At 38.6% G+C, this 21,267-nt stretch overlaps 1 protein-coding gene across 21 annotated transcripts in view; it reads right to left on the reverse strand.

The window, feature by feature from the left end:
* The window catches only part of LOC130267390 (protocadherin gamma-C5-like), a 571,493-nt gene that overhangs the window by 364,153 nt on the left and 186,073 nt on the right, over window positions 1–21,267 (reverse strand). The window contains exon 1 of one of the 21 annotated variants that reach the window (XM_056517116.1): window positions 2,812–5,292. The exons of the other annotated variants lie outside the window; for them this stretch is intronic. Within the exon in view, the coding sequence (XP_056373091.1) occupies window positions 2,812–5,235 (2,424 nt within the window). The 5' untranslated portion in view covers window positions 5,236–5,292. Of the gene's footprint in view, window positions 1–2,811; window positions 5,293–21,267 lie in introns of those variants that run through there. 21 annotated transcript variants of the gene reach the window in all.

The raw sequence follows: 21,267 nt of genomic DNA on the forward strand, positions 1-21,267 counted from the left end.
CCGGTCTCGCAATAGCAATGACGCGGCCGCGTGATTGCAGTCTGCATCCTGATTGGCTAGGGAGGTATATATAACAGGGACCGTCCTGTAGTTAGATCATGCCCCGGAAGAAGCCTACAGGTGGTGAAACGTTGGGTAGTGGCACTCCTCATCCATCACTTTATCCACCACTTGGTAATGTATTTAAGTGTTATTTTTAGGCCAATGATAATAGCTATGTCTCGCTCACTTGAGGGAGTCTTGTAGTACAGCAATCTTTTTGATCCCTTATATACTTTTGAGCTATGTATTTTGATGTATAGTGCCATTTCTGTGCAGTCTCTTACTGTGTGTTTAATATGTGTTTTTATATGTTTCCTGATGTACTGGTCTTTGACCTTTACCTCTGTATTTTTTAAACAGTATGTATCAATAAAGTTTATGTTGATCTGTAGTCACGCTTTGTTTTTTATTTATTCTAATTATCCTTAGTGTGGGATCTTTACTGTATTTGGGAATTTCTGTGGTATTTAAAAATATATATATATATATAAACTGAAATTGTTTGGACTTACAGAATATAGATAGCATGTTATTTGTACCAAAAAGTGCACTGCATAAAAATGGAAGCACCCAAAAGTTGCAATATTGCATTGTTGTGTTTTTTCACCCTACAAATAATGTCTTTTTTTTTACTTTTGATCTAATGATCTATCTACTTACCACCACTACCTACCTGCACTATACCTAACAACACTATCTACCTTCCTAGTGGAATTGTCTACCTACACTATTTAGGACAGAAAAAAATTGGGTCAGAAAGAAATAGGAAATTTGCTGGAAACCTTCAGAGCCTAGCATGTTTTTCTGGCAGATTCTGCAGTGACCAGTCATGGTTGAAAGAGTCTTCATGGCGGTCTGAGCAAGACAGAGAAGAAAAGGAAAGAGAACTACACAAAGACGCCCCTGTGAGTCACTTCATGTAACTGCACTGTAATCACATATGTGTAGAGCCGGGGTCATCAATATTTGGTCACTGTATGGGGGATATTAGTCTGTTTATATTGTTTTGCTCATTATCAGTATTGTAGCATTATCCCTTCACGATATGGTTGTAGCGGTAGTGGTCATTATGTGGTACAATTATTTGTCCCTTGTATAGTGGTGTTATTGGGGATACTGGTCTGTGTATAGTGGTGTTATTGGCAATACTGGTCTGTGTATAGTGGTGTTATTGGCGATACTGGTCTGTGTATAGTGGATTTATTGGCAATTCTGGTCTGTGTATAGTGGTTTCATTGGTGATAATGGTCTGTGTATAGCGGTTTTATTCAGTATTAGTATGGTAGTATTATCCCATCACTATATGGTGGTAATGGTTGTGGTCATGGTGCGGTGCAATTATTCGTCACTTGTATAGAATGATATTGGTCTGTGTATAGTGGTTTCTGCATAATCACAGTATGATGGTATTAGTCACTGAAATAATTATATGTCGTCTGGGTGTGAAGTCATTATTTTATGCTTCTGAACCCCAACTTGTGAGAAAATGCTGCGTGTACCCCTGGTGAGCGATGATGCATGCACTCGATGCATCACCATTCTCTTACATTTACAGGCTGTGACGGATACACAATATTCTGCCTTGCCCAGGTGCTTCCAACCCATGCTAGGTCAGTGATGGGGGGGGGGCACAAAAATGCACCTTTGCCTTTGTAGACCAAAATCCTTGCACCAGTCTTAAAGGGGTATTCCAGAAAAAAAACTTTTTTATATGTATCAACTGGCTCCAGAAAGTTAAACAGATTTGTAAATTACTTCTATTAAAAAATCTAAATCCTTTCAGTACTTATGAGCTTCTGAAGTTAAGGGTGTTCTTTTCTGTTCAAGTGCTCTCTGATGACACGTGTCTCGGGAAACGCCCATTTTAGAAGAGGCTTGCTATGGGGATTTGCTTCTAAACTGGGCGTTTCCCGAGACAGGTGTCATCAGAGAGGATTTAGACAGAAAAGAACAACCTTAACTTCAGAAGCTCATAAGTACTGAAATGATTAAGATTTTTTAATAGAGGTAATTTACAAATCTGTTTAGCTTTCTGGAGCCAGTTGATATATATAAAAAAGTTTTTTCCTGGAATACCCCTTTAAGCAGGTGTGCAGACCATGTTTTCGAATCAATCAAAATAACAGTAAGGGAAGTGGAACAAATCTAGTCAGTATGGATTTAAATGTGTGCCATGAATTATGGAGTTGTGGAAGGGAAATATGCCAGATCTAATTCTCATGGTTCCCTTTTAGTTTGGCAGCTATTTTGAATAGAAAGTTTTAGTAGTACCATTTAATCTCATGACAGAGCCAGGTAAGTGTGTAAATACTATAATATATGGTAAAAAAAAAAAAAACCATTAAGATATAAAAAAAATATATATATATAGGATTTTAGTAATGATCTGAAAGCTAACCTAAACATGACAATATGCATTTCTGAAAATATGTTTTCATATAATTTCAGCAAATACACTTTTCATAATCTTTAAATAGGTAGACTGTTACATAGACATGGTCATAGCTATAATGGGAGAAAGGAATAGGAAACAATTCCTTAATACTTTTTTTTATAAAACATTTAGCAACATATAGTTTCTGTAGAAATTGTAAATATACATTGTAATGAATAAACGCTTGAAACAAAACCATGTTTAAAAAGTTGTTTCTAAAAAATGTAAAGCAGTATGAAAGCAACTTTATGAATTGTTTTGAGAAAGCCAGTGACTATATGAAAATAATCTTAAACCAATAATAATAATAAATTTATAAACTTTTATGTAAATACCTGATCAGTATTGTTGAGAGGCATGTTAAGCCTTGCAGAATCATTCATTGTTGATGATTCTTCAGTGTCTATGAGATTCTCTGTAGGGACGTTCTGCACTGGTTTCAGATAAGCGATTTCATTCTGCTTTGAGTCCAGAGTCACACACACATCATATGAGAATGGGAAAGGTAAACTTGTATCACTGATCTCAGAAGGACATCCCAGGGTGAACTGAGGATACACATTTCTACTATATGCTCCATATGTAATTGGGGAGCTGTCTTTCCTACATTTATATATGATTGTGATTATTACAGTTATAATAAATAAACAAGAAATCAGAGCTATGGAGATGACTAGATAGAAAGTTATAGGGGATTTACTGTCTGAATTATTTGGTTGTTTTCTAATCTCTGGCATGATTTGTTGAAAATTTTCTGCCACAACTAAGTTCAAAGTAACTGTAGATGACAAAGATGGGACTCCATTATCCTTCACCAGAACCACAATCTTTTGCCTCAGAGTTTCTATATCTGGAAGATCTCGTCCAATCCGGATTTCCCCATTATGTTGGCCGATTGTTAATAGAGATGGATCCGGAACCTGTATTAAGTGATAGGAGAGCCAGGCATTGTGTCCAGAGTCAGCGTCCACTGCAATCACTTTGGTGACTAGATAACCTTTCTCAGCAGAGTGAGGAATAAACTCAAAAAATGCTGATCCCTCAGTGTCTGCTGATGGGTAGAGGATCTTAGGAGCATTATCATTCTTATCAATGATACATATCCTCACTGTGACATTACTGCTTAGAGGAGGAGATCCACTGTCTTTAGCCATCACCTGGAACTGAAGTTCCCGCAACTGTTCATAGTCAAATGATCTCTGGGCATAGAGAACCCCAGTCATTGAGTTTATAGAAACATATGAAGTAACTGGAATATTATCTATGTTGCTGTTCACAATGCTGTATGTGATTTTTCCATTGTCTCCTTGATCAAGATCTAAAGCAACAATATTGTGTATTGAGGTCCCAGGTTGATTGTTTTCCATAATGTAGACAATATAGTTCATTCTTTCAAAAACTGGTGCATTGTCATTCACATCTGAAATTGTCAACTGAATGGTTTTATTGGTAGACAATGGAGGGGATCCTTTATCCATACACTGAACTGTAACATTATATACAGAATTCCTTTCTTGGTCCATGCTGGCCGCAGTTACAAGCTTGTAGTAGTTGCTGGATGATGGTAACAGCTGGAAATCCTTCATTTCTGAGATCTGACAAACAATTTCACCATTGACCCCAGAATCCACATCATGGACATTCATTATTGCTATGACAGTACCAGGTGGAGAATCTTCTGGAATTGTTGTCGCAAGAGTGGTAACTGTAATATCCGGAGCATTATCATTCACATCAATCACTTGTATTGATACCTTGCAATTTGTAACATGACCTCCACCGTCTTTAGCTTCTACAGTCATTTCATAGCTATCTGTGGCTTCATAATCTAACTTTCCTATGATTGAAATATCTCCTTTCAAGGGGTCTATAGAAAATACTTTATCTGCATTTTTAGGTATGTGGCTAAAGGAATAAGACACTAAGCCATTGACACCTTCATCTTCATCAGTTGCATTTAAGTTGACCACTATATAACCATCAGGTGCATTTTCAGGTAATTTTATATCATAAATATCTTTTAAAAATTTTGGAAAGTTGTCATTCACATCTTGAACAGTGATCTTAACTATAGCTGTGCCAGTTTTAGGAGGTTTACCTCCATCAGTCACTGTTAAAATTAACTCATAGAAACTTTGCTTTTCTCTGTCTAAAGATTTTTCCAATATAATTTCTGGATATTTAATACCATCCCTAGTGATTCTTTCTCTAAGACTAAACCATTCATTACCAGAAAGGGAATAACTTTGTATAGCATTGGTGCCTAGGTCTGCATCTTCTGCATTTCCTAAAGAAGAATATACTCCAGGTATAGAAGACTCACTGATTCCTATATCAAAATATTTTTTAGAAAAAGCAGGAGCATTATCATTCACATCCTGGATTTCTATAGTAATAGTAAAAAATGTCAAAGGATTCTCAATCACAGCTTCCAGGTTTAAAACACAGCTCGGTTTAGCTCCACATAATGTTTCTCTATCAATTCTCTCTGATACAATTAAATCCCCATTCTCCATATGAATGCTGAAATATTGCTTTGTAACATGAGAAACAATCTGGAATTTTCTAAATGTGAGGTCCTTAATATTTATTCCAAGATCTTTTGCCACATTCCCAACTACAGTTCCCCTTTTCATTTCCTCAAGTATTGAATATTGTAATTGTCCTGAGATATTCTTGCAGTAAAACAAGAAGAAGCAGAATAATACTTGCCATATCACTGTCCATTGTGTCCCTTTGTATCTTGTGTTATGTTTCATTGTAGAAATTATAGTTCTTATAAGGGTAAAGTGGAATTCTTGAGAAGTAGATGACAGTTAAGCAAAATGCAATATGCAATGAACTACGATGCAGGATTTTCTACTGATCTGTGCTATGAAGCTGCTTTAGGTACTTTATTCAGTTACAATAAAAATACTACAGTCTAATGGCGGCACTCAGAGTTCAAATTGAGGTACTGCAAGTATATAGAGGAAAGCTTATTCTGTTATACTTTCTGCACTTTACTATATAAACAATTCTTATGATATTTAGTCACAGTATTATCAATAGCAACTGCAAACAGCCTTCCTAAAGAATCCAGGTGTCATTTTCTATAACTATTATTACTATTATTATGATTAATTATATCATAAATATAACAATGATAGTTAGTGTTATAAATAGTAGTAGTCTCTGTCATAAATACTGTACAACCATTATTACTAGTGTTTTAAATATTATAATTATTATTTAACTCTATCATTAATATGACAATTATCATATTTGTTATAAATATTAATCTCAAAGAGAATAATGGAGGGGGAGCACTTACGATCTGGAGACAACTCAGGTGCAGACATTGGCCCTTATTTACTAAGAGTGGGGTGTAGGTTTCTTTGTGGGTTTTAAAGGGGTATTCCAGGAAAAAACTTTTTTTTATATATCAACTGGTTCCAGAAAGTTAAACAGATTTGTAAATTACTTCTATTAAAAAATCTTAATCCTTTCAGTACTTATGAGCTTCTGAAGTTAAGGTTGTTCTTTTCTGTCCAAGTAATCTCTGATGACACGTGTCTCGGGAAACGCCCAGTTTAGAAGCAAATTCCCATAGCAAACCTCTTCTAAACTGGGCGGTTCCCGAGACACGTGTCATCAGAGATTACTTAGACAGAAAAGAACAACCTAAACTTCAGAAGCTCGTAAGTACTGAAAGGATTAAGATTTTTTTTAGTAGAAGTAATTTACAAATCTGTTTAACTTTCTGGAGCCAGTTGATATATAAAAAAAAAAAGTGTTTCCTGGATAACCCCTTTAATTCCCTACAATTTATTTTCCACAGTTTTTACCTTTTTCTGAAAAAGGTCAAGGCTACCTCCGGGTAACTTGTGTCGATAGATATGGAAAGTCTCTATACAAGTATACCACAGGAAAAAAAGCATATAAGTCATCAGGGGTTTCCTTGAGTGTTCTGGAAAAAGCGTGAACTACATAAACTTTATTTGTGATTCTTCAACCCCTTAAGGACGGACCCATTTTTTACCTTAGTGACCAGGTTCCTTTTTTTTAATTTGACATGTGTCTCTTTAAATGGTAATAACTGAGATCATATTTTCGTGACATATTGTACTTTATATAAGTGGTGCATTTTTGTTGACACATGCAGCATTTTTTGTGAAAAACTCCAAAATATTGTGAAAAACTGGAAAATTTCTGGTGTTTTTTATTTTTTTACTGTGCAGTAAAAGTGATGTTATATTTATTCTGTGGGTCAGTACAATTATTTTATATAGCTTTCTATGTTCTTTTTTCCTTTTCTGAACAAAATTATTTTTCTGCCATTCATTTTCAAACAATCGTAACTTTTTAAATTTTTGTCTGACGCCGTTGAGTAAGGGCTTATTTTTTGTGGGATGAGCTATACTTTTAATTGGTATCATTTTTGCGATACGTGCTATCTTTTGATATTTTTTATTCCGCTATTTGTACCAAAATTGGCGAATTTTGCACTTTTGTTGTTCGTTTTTTTTTTACGGCGTTCACCGTCTGGGATAATTTACATTATAGTTTTATAGCACATGTTATTGCAGATGTGGCAATACCTATTATGTATATGATTTGTGTTTTTTATCTTTTTTGGTGATAATACAGAGCATTTATTGGGAAAGGGGCATTTTTATAAATTTTTTTACAATTCATACTTTTATTGAAGAACTTTTGACTTGATTTTATTACAATTTTTACAGGTTATACTATGCTGCAATACATTTTTACTGCAACACAGTATATTCCGATCAGCTGCACACTGTATAGTATGTGCGATCCAGCCTTTGGCTGGACCTCACAGGCTTCTGTAGCAGGCAGACAGGAGGTCATGATCTGACCTCCTGCTGCCATAGCAACCAATGGCAACCCGCAATCGTATTGCGGCATCGCCGTTGGGGAACAGGTGTAGCGTCAACACCATGATCAGGATTGATCACGGCATCTATGGGGTTAATGCTGCCGGGACTGGCACGATCCTGGCACCGGCAGCTGTGGCGGGACTCCAGCTGTGATTGACAGCCAGGTCCGGCTGCCAATCTTATGCGCTGCCCACGGCAGTGCCGGAGATCACTAGGACATATGCATACATCCCAGCGCGTGAACGTGTCGGGTGCTGGGAAGTATGCATACGTCCTATAGTGGGAAGGGGTTAAGGTTTATCCTTTCTTTTAACTCCTTTAAATTTGGCAGCGACTGGTACACCCAAACCAGTGGCCTGCACCCTGGCAAACCTCCATGTTGTGGAGTTGGAAAAGAAATACATTCTCACTGACAGTAACAAATATACAGGTTTTATTGCCCGGTATTACAGATTTGTCGATGACATTTTCATCGTGTGGACGGGTACGGAGTTCACCTTTGTGGACTTCGTGTCTGCCCTGAACGATGGAAATGACATGAACCCAAAACATGGAAAATTAGGGGTTCTGAACTAGAATTCCTGGACATTGTGGTGATTATGTTCAATGGTGAAGTAATCACCAAGGGTTACCAGAAACCCACGGCATGCAACTCGCTCTTGCACTATGGAAGTTACCACCCTGAACACGTTAAGAGGGCTGTCCATTATGGACAGTTCCAGAGACTTAGGAGAATTAATAGTAGGGATGGTGACTTTCGAGTGCAGGCACAAGATTTGCACGCACGTCTAACACAAAGAGGATACCCAAGTAAAGTGTTGGATGAGGCGTTGAAAAGAGCAAGCAGTGTAAAAAGAGAATCCCTTTTGACAGGCAAAAAATATCACTCTCAATCAGATAGAAGCAACAAGTGTCATCAATGTTTTTCTTTCTGATGTACTTACAGTCCAGTAGCCCAAAAGAAATAAAAAAAAAAAAAAAAATTTAAAACTGATCCCTTTTGCAGAATGACCCAGATTTGATAGAGTACACTATAAATGTACACTATAAATAGACCCCTGGTCACCTTCAAAAAATGCAGGAATTTGCAAAATGTCCTAGTCAGCAGCTCTTTTAAAGACACCTCCCCTAGTGCAAACTGGCTAAAAAAGGATACACCGAAAAGTACCTTTAAGTGCAGTAGTGGCAATTGGTGTTACTTGTGTTGTACAAATTGGTTATATGAGCAACTTTTTAATATATCTCATTGGACTAAAATGCTTCTTTCTCCTGTTATCAAGCTTCTTTCCTCTCAGCTGCCCAATATTAAACTGTAATCTACTCTGAAATAAGCTCAATTCCATGCTGTGTTTACTCAGCAGACCTGAAGCTCACTAAGGGATCAAATTACAAGCCACCAATACAAGTCTATGGAAGGGAATGAAATAGATAGGAGGGTTAGCACTTGAAAAAACACATAAGCTGCAGACAGTGTAGAGAGACACCAAAGAGACAACTGTGTATATAAGAAACTGCTTACTACTGTTTTATCATGACTTTTATGTTTCTGCTTCTGCTCTTTAGGCTGTGTATAGAGACACTGGGGGAGATTTACCAAAGGATTTAGACTGTTTTTTCCCGTCTTAAATTGTCGCACAGAAAGTCACAGTCTAAATACGTGAAACTTTTTCATGACTTTTGTTTTAGAGGATTTTTAGAACATGATGCATTCTAGTCTATTTTCGACAGAAAAATACATTGGCGCTGAATTTATCAATAGCAACTTTTCAGCGAAAAGTCACGTCGGCCGAAAGTACACTAAAATGTCAGACAATGCTGAAGCAGGTTTAAATACAGTCTAAATCGTAGATCCCAAAGTCTTTGCGCAGAATTTATCAAGAGCCATGCACCTTAGGTTGGTCTATATTGATGTGGGAAATAGACAGATTTGATAAATTCCCATATTGAATTGTAGGATCTTCTCCCCTGTATGTATGCAGTGTGTGGCAGACACATGGACATTAGGCTCTGCCCACCAGCTCTAGGAGAACTGAAAAGTTTATACAAACATTACAGAGCAGAAATCTGCTGGAAAATTGTATATGCAAGCTACAAAAGGGCCAACACAGGATTGTATATGCTATAGAGTCATATTAAATGATATGTACACTTTAAGCCATATCTGTTTTTACCAAGGTCATTTTTGAGAGACATGGCGGAAAAGTGTCTACATCTACATAAGTAACAAGTAAGAATGTTTTTTTGCTGCAAATTACATCAGAATTTTTTTGCTTTTACAATATTAACATCATAGTAATATCATCATGTTTAACTCCTTGGGGACCTATACGCCCTCGGCCAATCCCTTTCTATAATGCGGGTTGGGCCCGGCCTCTAACAATGGCTGGGACCCGTGGCTAATAGCCCTTTAGACACGGCGTTCAAAGTTGAATGCCGTGTCTAAAGTGAAAGTAAAGCACTGCCGGTTAGCTCAGGGGGCTGTTTGGCATCCCGAACAGCTGTAAAGACAGCAGGAGGGTCCCTACCTTCCTCCATACTGTCCGATCGCCGAATGACTGCTCAGTGAGATCCAGGCATGAGCAGTCAAGCGGCAAAATCATTGATCAATGGTTTCCTATGAGAAACCATTGATCAATGTAAAAGATCAGTGTGTGCAGTGTTATAGCCCCCTATGGGAGCTATAACATTGCAAAATAAAGTGAAAAAAAAGATCATTTAACCCCTTCCCTAATAAAAGTTTGAATCACCCCCCTTTTCCCAATAAAAAAAACCTGTGTAAATAAAAAAAAATAAACATATGTGGTATTGCCATGTGCTTAAATGTCCGAATTATGAAAATATACAGTTAATTAAACCGCACGGTCAATGGTGTACGCGCAAAAAAATTCCAAAGTCCAAAATAGCGTATTTTGGAAAAAATAAAAAGTGATCAAAAAGTGCGATCAATACATAAATGGCACTGCTAAAAACTTCAGATCATGGTACAAAAAATGAGCCCTCATACCGCCCTGTACACGGAAAAATAAAAAAAGTTATAGGGGTCAGAAGATGACAATTTTAAACGTATAAATTTTCCTGCATGTAGTTATGATTTTTTCGAGAAGTGCGACAAAATCAAACCTATATAGGTAGGGTATCATTTTTATCGTATGAACCTACTGAATAAAGATAAGGTGCCTTTTTTACTGAAAAATTTACTGCCTAGAAACGGAAGCCCCCAAAAGTTACAAAATGGCATTTTTTCTTCAATTTTGTCGCACCATTATTTATTTTTTTCTCTTCGCCGTAGATTTTTGGGTAAAATTAATGATGTCATTAGAAAGTAGAATTGGTGGAGCAAAAAATAAGCCATCATATGGATTTTTAGCTGCTAAATTGAAAGGGTTATGATTTTTAAAAAGTGCAAAAGTGCAAAAACTGGAAAACCCTCCGTCCCCAAGGGGTTAAGAAAATTATAAATTGGTACTGTTTATACACGTATTACATATGCAATATTGTGTTGACATACACCTCTAATAGTATGTATATGTACATTGGGTAATTAACTTTAACTTTCACAATTTACTTATTTTCAACAAAAGTAATACATGAAGTATCTATCTATCTATCTCTCTCTCACTCTCTCTCTCTCTCTCTCTCTCTCTCTCTCTCTCTCTCTCTCTCTCTCTCTCTATATATATATATATATATATATATAAAATTATTATAATATAACATAAAATTGACAGCACAATATTTCATGATTGTTTCGCTGATATAGAAATAAAAACAATTTTAATTCTTCATAACATATAAAAAAAAATTGGTGACAAATATAGTATAAATGCTGTAAAAAAAAGTTAATTTGCAAAATAAAACTTTGATCTCTTTTATGGTTTATAGACCACATACTATAGATGGAATTCCCTATTGACCAAAGGAGAGGCTAACAGTAAAAGTGATTCCTTCAGTTGCTGTCTGGATATGTGCAAGAAAAAACAGCAGCTTTTCTAAGACACAACACCAGACCAGCTCTGAAGAAACAAATATAATAAGACCCCAAAAACTTTGTAGACACAACCCAGAGGCAAAAAATTGCAATTAAAATAAAATAATAATGACAATCATAACTGATTTAGTAAATATTAAGTAACAAAAATTTTAAACGTACAGTACTTTTAAAATAATGTTTGTAAAAATAGAAAGATATGTTAAAACTTTAATATCTAAATACCTGATCAGTATTGTTGGGAGGCATGTCAGTGTGTGCAGAAACATTTGCTTCTGTTGGATTTTCTGTATCTATGAGATTCTCTGTTGGGACGTTCTGCGCTGGTTTCAGATAAGCGATTTCATTCTGCTTTGAGTCCAGAGTCACACACACATCATATGAGAATGGGAAAGGTAAACTTGTATCACTGATCTCAGAAGGACATCCAAGGGTAAACTGAGGATACACATTTCTACTATATGCTCCATATGTAATTGGAGAACTGTCTTTCCTACATTTATATATGATTGTGATGATAACAGTTATAATAAATAAACAGGAAATCAGAGCTATGGAGATGACTAGATAGAATGTTACATGAGATGTTTTGTCAGAATTATTTGGTTGTTTTCTAATTTCTGGCACAACTTGTTGAACATTCTCAGCAACAACTAAGGACAAAGTAACTGTAGATGACAGAGATGGGACTCCATTATCCTTCACTAGAACCACAAGTTTTTGCCTTAAATTATCTGTATCTTGAAGATCTCTCACAACCTTTACTTCACCAGTATGTTGACCGATTCCAAATAATGATGGATCAGGAACCTGTAGTAAGTGATAGGAGAGCCAGGCATTGTGTCCAGAGTCAGCGTCCACTGCAATCACTTTGGTGACTAGATAACCTTTCTCGGCAGAGTGAGGAATAAACTCAAATAATGCTGATCCCTCAGTGTCTGCTGATGGGTAGAGGATCTTAGGAGCATTATCATTCTTATCAATGATACATATCCTCACTGTGACATTACTGCTTAGAGGAGGAGATCCACTGTCTTTAGCCATCACCTGGAACTGAAATTCCCGCAACTGTTCATAGTCAAATGATCTCTGGGCATAGAGAACTCCAGTCACTGAGTTGATGGAAACATAGGATGTAACTGGAATAATATCTATGTTGCCATTTACAATGCTGTATGTAATTTTTCCATTATCCCCTTGATCAAAATCTAAAGCAAAAATATTGTGTATTGAGGTCCCAGGTTGATTATTTTCCATAATGTAAACAATGTAGTTTATCTTCTCAAAAGTTGGAGCATTGTCATTCACATCTGAAATAGTCAACTGAATGGTTTTATTGGAAGACAATAGAGGAGATCCTTTATCCATACACTGAACAGTAACATTATATACAGAATTATTTTCTCTGTCCATGCTAACTGCAGTTACGAGTTTATAATAGTTGCTAGATGATAATAACATCTGAAAATCCTTTATGTCTGAGATCTGACAAATAACTTCTCTATTGATTCCAGAATCCAGATCTTGGACATTAATTATTGCTATGACAGTACCAGGTGGAGAATCTTCTGGAATTGTTGTTGCGAGAGTGGTAACTGTAATATCTGGAGCATTATCATTCACATCAATCACTTGTATTGATACTTTGCAATGTGTGACAAGACCTCCACCATCTTTAGCTTCTACAGTCATTTCATAGCTATCTGATACTTCATAGTCTATTGTTCCTATTATCTTAATTTCACCTTTTGTGGAATCTATGAAGAATATCTGATTAGCATTTTTAGGGATGTGGCTAAAGGAATAAGTTATTAGGCCATATGTACCTTCATCTGCATCAGTTGCATTTAAATGGACCACTAAAAAACCAATAGGTACATTCTCAAGTAATCTTATGTGATATGTATCCTGGTCAAATGTTGGAAAATTGTCATTAATGTCTTGAACATTGACCTGAATTATAGCAGTGCCGGTTTTAGGCGGTTTCCCGCCATCAAATGCAGTTAAAATTAATTCATAGAAACTTTGCTTTTCTCTGTCCAATGATTTATCTAGTATAATTTCTGGATATTTTATTCCATCTTTAGTTGTTCTTTCTCCAATTCTAAAGTTTTCATTTCCAGAAAGAGAATAACTTTGAACAGAATTTGTACCTAAATCTGGGTCTTCTGCATTTCGTAATGGGAAATGTCCTCCAGATAGAACCGACTCACTGATTCCTATATCAAAATATTTATTAGAAAATGCAGGAGCATTATCATTCACATCCAGGATTTCTATAGTGATTGTGTAAAATGTCAAAGGATTCTCAATCACAGCTTCCAGGTTTAAAACACAGCTCGGTTTAGCTCCACATAAGGTTTCTCTATCAATTCTTTCTGACACAATTAAATTCCCATTCTCCATATGAATGCTGAAATATTGCTTTGTAACATGAGAAACAATCTGGAATTTTTTTAATGTGAGGTCCTTAATATTTATTCCAAGATCTTTTGCCACATTCCCAACTACAGTTCCCCTTGTCATTTCCTCAAGTATTGAATATTGTAATTGTCCTGAGATATTCTTGCAGTAAAATAAGAAGAAGCAGAATAATACTTGCCATATCCTTGTCCACTGTGTCCTTCTGTATCTTGTGTTAGGTTTCATTGTAGAAATATAAGTTATTCTTATTAAAAATCAGGAGAAATTGGAATTGTAAAATCCCAAAAGATTGTTCAGAAGTAGATTGAGAAGAGTAAAGCAAAATGCAATATGCATTGAAGAATGAATGCAGGATTTTCTACTGATCTGTGCTATGAAGATACTGTAGTTACTATATTCACTTACAATAAAAATACTACAGTCTAGTGGTGGCACTCAGAGTTCAAATTGAGGTACTGCAAGTTACTAGAGGGAAGCTTTTTTTTTAATTAGATTTACTATACATACTTTTTGCAATTTCAACTTTTTTTATTAGATTTATTAACACTATTATCATTATATATTAAGCCTGCCTAAAGTTTTTAAATTCCAATCACTATAACAATTATTATTAGCTTTATAAATATTAATATTATTAAACTATATAAAAAATATAAAAATTTTCCTCAGTGTTATAAATGTAATAATATGATATTAGTATCATTATTTTACTCTATCATGAATATAACAATAAGCGCAAAGTATTCAATACATGTCTTATTACTAATCTTACAATATTTAATAGACAGATATAAACTTTTTTTAAAAGGAATTGTTTTATTAGAGGTAACCTGCTCTTGACTATTAGATTAATATTGGTGACTGATCAGTTCCATTGCTATTGTCCACTTTACATCCCAATCTCTCCTCAGGTAGATATAGATGGATAATAGTTATAAAGTATATCTATTATATAGATATATTATATAATAGCTAAAATGTGTCTAACCATAGAGATAGGACAAGTTCTCTTTGCTTTCAAGATAAGAGTTTTTTCACGTGTCCCACAACTGGCAGTCTCTGAAGTTCAACATGATAATCATGTTACAATGCAAGTGAGAGAAAGTTGCAACCCTCTACTGCCATGCACACCTTTCTATAAGATTTTTTAAAAATATTTGATAGCAGATCCTGCATGTCACCCAGCAGAGGTGAGTAGATTGAGCGCATTTGCGTCCTATCCTAAGTGTGGCTGTTACGCTAGGCGCTCCGGGTCCCTGCTCTTCCCCGGAGCGCTCGCGGCGTCTCTCTCTCTGCAGCGCCCCGGTCAGACCCGCTGACCGGGAGCGCTGCACTGACATTGCCGGCGGGGATGCGATACGCATAGCGGGACGCGCCCGCTCGCGAATCGCATCCCAAGTCACTTACCCGTCCCGGTCCCCGGCTGTCATGTTCTGGCACGCGCGGCTCCACTCTCTAGGGTGCGCGCCTGCCAGCTCTCTAAGATTTAAAGGGCCAGTGCACCAATGATTGGTGCCTGGCCCAATCTGCCTAATTAGCTTCCACCTGCTCCCTGTCTATATTACCTCACTTCCCCTGCATTTCCTTGCCAGATCTTGTTGCCTTGTGCCAGTGAAAGCGTTTAGTGTTGTCCAAAGCCTGTGTTCCAGATCTTCTGCTATCCACATTGACTATGAACCTTGCCGCCTGCCCCGACCTTCTGCTACGTCTGACCTTGCCTCTGTCTAGTCCTTCTGTCCCACGCCTTCTCAGCAGTCAGCGAGGTTGAGCCGTTGCCGGTGGATACGACCTGGTTGCTACCGCCGCAGCAAGACCATCCCGCTTTGCGGCGGGCTCTGGTGAAAACCAGTAGCAACTTAGAACCGGTCCACCGACACTGTCCACGCCAATCCCTCGCTGACACAGAGGATCCACATCCAGCCTGCTGAATCGTAACAGTAGATCCGGCCAAGGATCCCGCTGAGGTGCCGCGGCCAAGTCTCGCTGACCTATCCACGGTGGTCGCTCAGCAATCGCAGCAAATTGCCCAACAAGGACAGCAGCTGTCGCAGTTGACCGCCACTTTACAGCAACTTCTGCCACTGCTACAGCAGCAACCATCTCCTCCGCCAGCTCCTGCACCTAATCCGCAGCGAGTGGCCACTCCTAGCCTCCGCTTGTCCCTGCCGGACAAATTTGATGGGGACTCTAGACTTTGCCCTGGCTTCTTATCTCAATGTTCCCTACATATGGAGATGTCGGACCAATTTCCTACAGAACGGTCTAAGGTGGCGTTCGTAGTGAGTCTTCTTTCTGCAAAGGCCTTGTCTTGGGCCACTCCGCTCTGGGAACGCAATGATCCTGCCACAGCCACAGTCCAGTCCTTCTTCGCTGAAGTCCGTAGTGTCTTCGAAGAACCAGCCCGAGCTTCTTCTGCCGAGACTGCCCTGCTGAACCTGGTCCAGGGTAATTCTTCAGTAGGCGAGTACGCCATCCAATTTCGTACTCTCGCTTCCGAATTATCTTGGAATAACGAGGCTCTCTGCGCGACCTTTAAAAAAGGCCTATCCAGTAACATCAAGGATGTGCTGGCCGCACGAGAGATTCCTGCCAACCTGCTAGAACTTATCCATTTGGCCATCCGCATTGACATGCATTTTTCTGAGAGATACCAAGAGCTCCGCCAGGAAAAATACCTTGATCTCTGGGCACCTCTCCCACAGTATCCTTTGCAATCTACCCCTGTGCCTCCCGCCGAGGAGGCTATGCAAGTGGATTGGTCTCGCCTGACCCATGAAAAGAGGACTTGCCGTAGGGAAAAAAATCTATGTCTGTACTGCGCTAGTACCGAACATTTCTTGGTGGATTGCCCTATTCGTCCTCCACTTCTAGGAAACGCACGCATGCACCCAGCTCACGTGGGTGTGGCGTCCCTTGGTACGAAGTCTGCTTCTCCTCGTCTCACTGTGCCCGTGCGGATTTCTCCTTCTGCCAACTCCTCCCTCTCAGCCGTGGCCTGCTTGGACTCTGGTGCTTCTGGAAATTTTATTCTGGACTCTTTGGTGAATAAGTTCTGCATCCTGCTGACCCGTCTCGTCAAGCCGCTCTACATTTCTTCGGTCAACGGAGTGAAGTTGGACTGTACTGTGCGTTACCGCACTGAACCCCTCTTAATGTGCATTGGACCCCATCACGAAAAGATTGAATTTTTCGTCCTTCCCAACTGCACCTCTGAAGTCCTCCTCGGTCTGCCATGGCTCCAGCATCATTCTCCCACCCTTGACTGGACCACTGGGGAGATCAAGAATTGGGGTTCTGCTTGCCGTAAGAAATGCCTCACATCTGCTCCCAATCCCGTCTGTCGGGCCTCAGTGTCTCCTCCTGTGCCTGGTCTCCCCAAGCCCTATCTGGACTGTGCAGTGGCTCCTCATAGCCCCCGTCCTGGTGACACTCTGCCCCGTGACAAGCTTCACCCTCTGCCCCCCCTCCCCATTCCCACTTCTTCTGAACTACCTGCCGCTGGTATAGCTACCCAGGACTTTTTTCAGAAGGAGACTCTAGAGGCTATGTTCTCGTCTCTTTTGAAGGGACAAGGAGACAAAAAGAGGGGGAGACCTAAGGGGGGGTACTGTTACGCCGAGCGCTCCGGGTCCCTGCTCCTCCCCGGAGCGCTCGCGGCGTCTCTCTCTGCAGCGCCCCGGTCAGACCCGCTGACCGGGAGCGCTGCACTGACACTGCCGGCGGGGATGCGATTCGCATAGCGGGACGCGCCCGCTCGCGAATCGCATCCCAAGTCACTTACCCGTCCCGGTCCCCGGCTGTCATGTTCATGTTCTGTCAAGTTTTAAAGGGCCAGTGCACCAATGATTGGTGCCTGGCCCAATCTGCCTAATTAGCTTCCACCTGCCCCCTGTCTATATTACCTCACTTCCCCTGCACTTCCTTGCCAGATCTTGTTGCCTTGTGCCAGTGAAAGTGTTTAGTGTTGTCCAAAGCCTGCGTTCCAGATCTTCTGCTATCCACATTGACTACGAACCTTGCCGCCTGCCCCGACCTTCTGCTACGTCTGACCTTGCCTCTGTCTAGTCCTTCTGTCCCACGCCTTCTCAGCAGTCAGCGAGGTTGAGCCGTTGCCGGTGGATACGACCTGGTTGCTACCGCCGCAGCAAGACCATCCCGCTTTGCGGCGGGCTCTGGTGAAAACCAGTAGCAACTTAGAACCGGTCCACCAACACGGTCCATGCCAATCCCTCGCTGACACAGAGGATCCACATCCAGCCTGCCGAATCGTCACAGTGGCCACTTCTGAGTGGTGGAAGGGGAACATGTTTTGATCAAAAAGTGCACCAAGAGCCTCCAAGAGTACTTTTGCAACCTTCATTTTGAATACATGATAATCATGTTAGTTGCTCCATGTCACTGTCAATGCTCATCAGCTTCTAATGTTCTTATTATGACAGGGCCAACCGCCTACCATACCACTGCTTGCTATATTAGCTCTTTACTTAGCTCGATATACTTGCTTAAAGGAGTTATCCAGGAATAGGAAAACAGAACGAATTTCTTTCAAACAAAGCACCACACCTGTCCTCAGGGAATATCTGGTATTGTCACATATATTTTTTTCTCTTTTAGGTAGGTTTCCGTATATAAATACACTTGCCCTCTATGATTACTGAGGGCATCACATTCATTAAAGTAGTACATAACCTGTATGTTAAACTTGGTGCATCTCTGTAAGTATGTTAAACACTTTTCCTTACTCTTCCTTATCACACCTAATGGCTGGCATACTTTGCATCAGTATTTTGTACCAAAATAACGTCTCAAGTCATTATCCAATCTGATTTTATAAGATTATATAATGATTATAAATTGTCCTCAGCTCTGGGAGTACGAGCGTCGCAATAAAGTGGGCTGCAGGGGAATGAGTGAAGTAAGTAAAGGCTTTTATTACTAGGACCATTGCTTAAAATATTTTTTTCTTAGTTTTTTTTGCTAGATAACCTCTTTAAGCATTTTAGTAGATTGTGAGATTTCCTATTGATTGTTGCAGAATGTAAATGGTAAATCTTGCCTGATAGGTAGTAGAAGAATATGGTTAATACCAAGTGAAAGCATTGAGTATAACTAGGGTAATTTCCTGGTCCCCCTAATCCCTGATTTGATCCCTCTAATCCCTGATTTGTGATTTGCTTATTTTTTCTAGAAAAAAGTTGCAAGTTTGTTTCAAAACCCACAGTTAAACCACAAATATATATACCACCCCAGAGCTGGCTTACAAGCACTATATTTATCACATGCCACACACCATTTAATACATTTGGTAAATGTTCATGTTACCAGTAGTGTTGAGCATGAATATTCGTAATGCAAATTTTTATCATGAATATCTGCACTTCGAGAATATAGAATATAGTGCTATATATTCGTAATGACGAATATTCGTTTGTTTGTTTCTTCATATGAAAATTTTCCATGCAAATGTAATTTTTTTTCCACATGCAAATTTTTATGCGAATTTCCGCTTGGAAAAAAAAAGTGAATGAACATAGTGAATATGCGAATTTCGCGAACATAGGGCGAATAATCATCAATATATTCGCGAAATATTGCAAATTCGAATATGGCCCCTGCTGCTCATCACTAATTACCAGCAAACAAATTAAAGGTGTAAAAAAATCTAAATATGCATAATTTGGCCTTCAATGCCTATTCGGCATTCATGATCAATGCTTTTAATGCACATTAATGTTAAACCCAGGTAGAAATACTGCATGTTGATTAAACCCAGAAAATACACATAACTTGGTCTTAGATGCATATTCCACTTTCACTCTCAACTTTTTTTTTTTTTTTTACAGATTTATAAAAAAAAATACAGGTCAGCTTGCTCAACTTTCTAGGTATTATAATGTAATGGCTTTTATTGGCTCCTTCTGCAGTGACACTGCTAGGATTTGTAGTGTGCCAATTGCACACAACAATGCGGTTGACAGGCCACTGTTTGAGTAAGCCCACTTCCTAATGCTTTGATCAGCTAATTTTGTATTGTAGTGTTATAGCTTTTCTGGGCTAATTCTACAGTCATACTGCTAAGTTTAACCAATTTGTTTACCTCAATGCATATGTAAGAAAACTTACATTAGCGTGGCACTTTGAAATCCAGAGGAGAAATCATAATAATGTCATACAAACAGTAACTGAAAACACCACGCTAGACCCTCCCCCAATTAATACGGGTCTAAAACGCAAATCCGTGTTTTACCCCTTACATCATAGAGGACACCATTTGGAGACTTTCTTTTCATTAGGAACCAGGGACTTTAGGAATATAAATTGTAATAATCACTTCAGACAAAACCTCAACAGTTCATAAGAAAAAAAAAAAACATCAAATCTCTTTCTACAAATACCAAAATCGTGATACAGAACGCGGATAAAGTTGGAGGAGTGGTGATACAGGATAGAAACACCTATGTTACCGAAGCATTATGCATCATCTCCGACCTCGAATATTACCAACTATTACCTTCAGACCCCACAAAACCCTTCACTGAAAAATGTTACCATCTGATTGACGAGGCATTTGACTCAGGAGTCGTAAGCAAAAAAAAGAAAGAGATTTTCTTAAGGTAAAAAGCCCAAGGATCTTGATGTATTTCCACCTTCCTAAAGTTCATAAGGACTGTAAGAACCCACCGGGACGTCCGATCATTTCGGGAGCAAACTCCCTAAAGAGTAATTTGTTGCACTATGTTGACATTTTATTACAGAAGCATGTTGTTGTTCTGTCATCTTATCTTAAAGATACACCTACCTTGATTGAACTCCTGAAGAAACAGAACTGAGATTTGGGACACAAATGTGCTACCTTAGACATTACAGCCGTTTACTCTAACATCCCACATCAAAAAGGCTTGGACTCTGTCGCAGCCGTACTCAATACAGACCATAGTATACCACCTGAACAGAAATGATTCATCTTAAAAAGCATTTCAGTCATATTGGGCCATAACTATTTTTGCTTCCAGTCTCAGATACAGATCCAGTACCTACAAACAACCGGTACCATGATGGGGACGAAATACACCCCTTCATTTGCTAATTTATACATTGGAGAATGTGAGAAACAGTATATTTACACAAACCATCAATGGAGAAAATATATAATACTATATAAAAGATTCATCGACGACATCCTGTTCATTTGGAGTGGATCAGAAGAGGGCTATAAATTATTCACAAACCACTTGAATACAAATACATGGAACCTGTCCTTTTCAGGTAAATGCTCAGTAGAGAAGATTGAGTATCTTGATTTAGAACTATCTTCAGAAAACGGACAAGTAATTACAAAAACACACTTTAAAAGTGTGGATTGTAATAATCTACTGGATTACGGGAGCTGCCACTTTAAGAAATGGAAAAGAAATATCCCATATGGCCAATTTCATCATATCCGTCAAAATTGTACAAAAACATTAGATTATATCAACCAGAGCCATATAATCAAA

This window comes from Hyla sarda, chromosome 4 (assembly GCF_029499605.1).
Source record: "Hyla sarda isolate aHylSar1 chromosome 4, aHylSar1.hap1, whole genome shotgun sequence".
Taxonomy (NCBI): Eukaryota; Metazoa; Chordata; class Amphibia; order Anura; family Hylidae; genus Hyla; species Hyla sarda.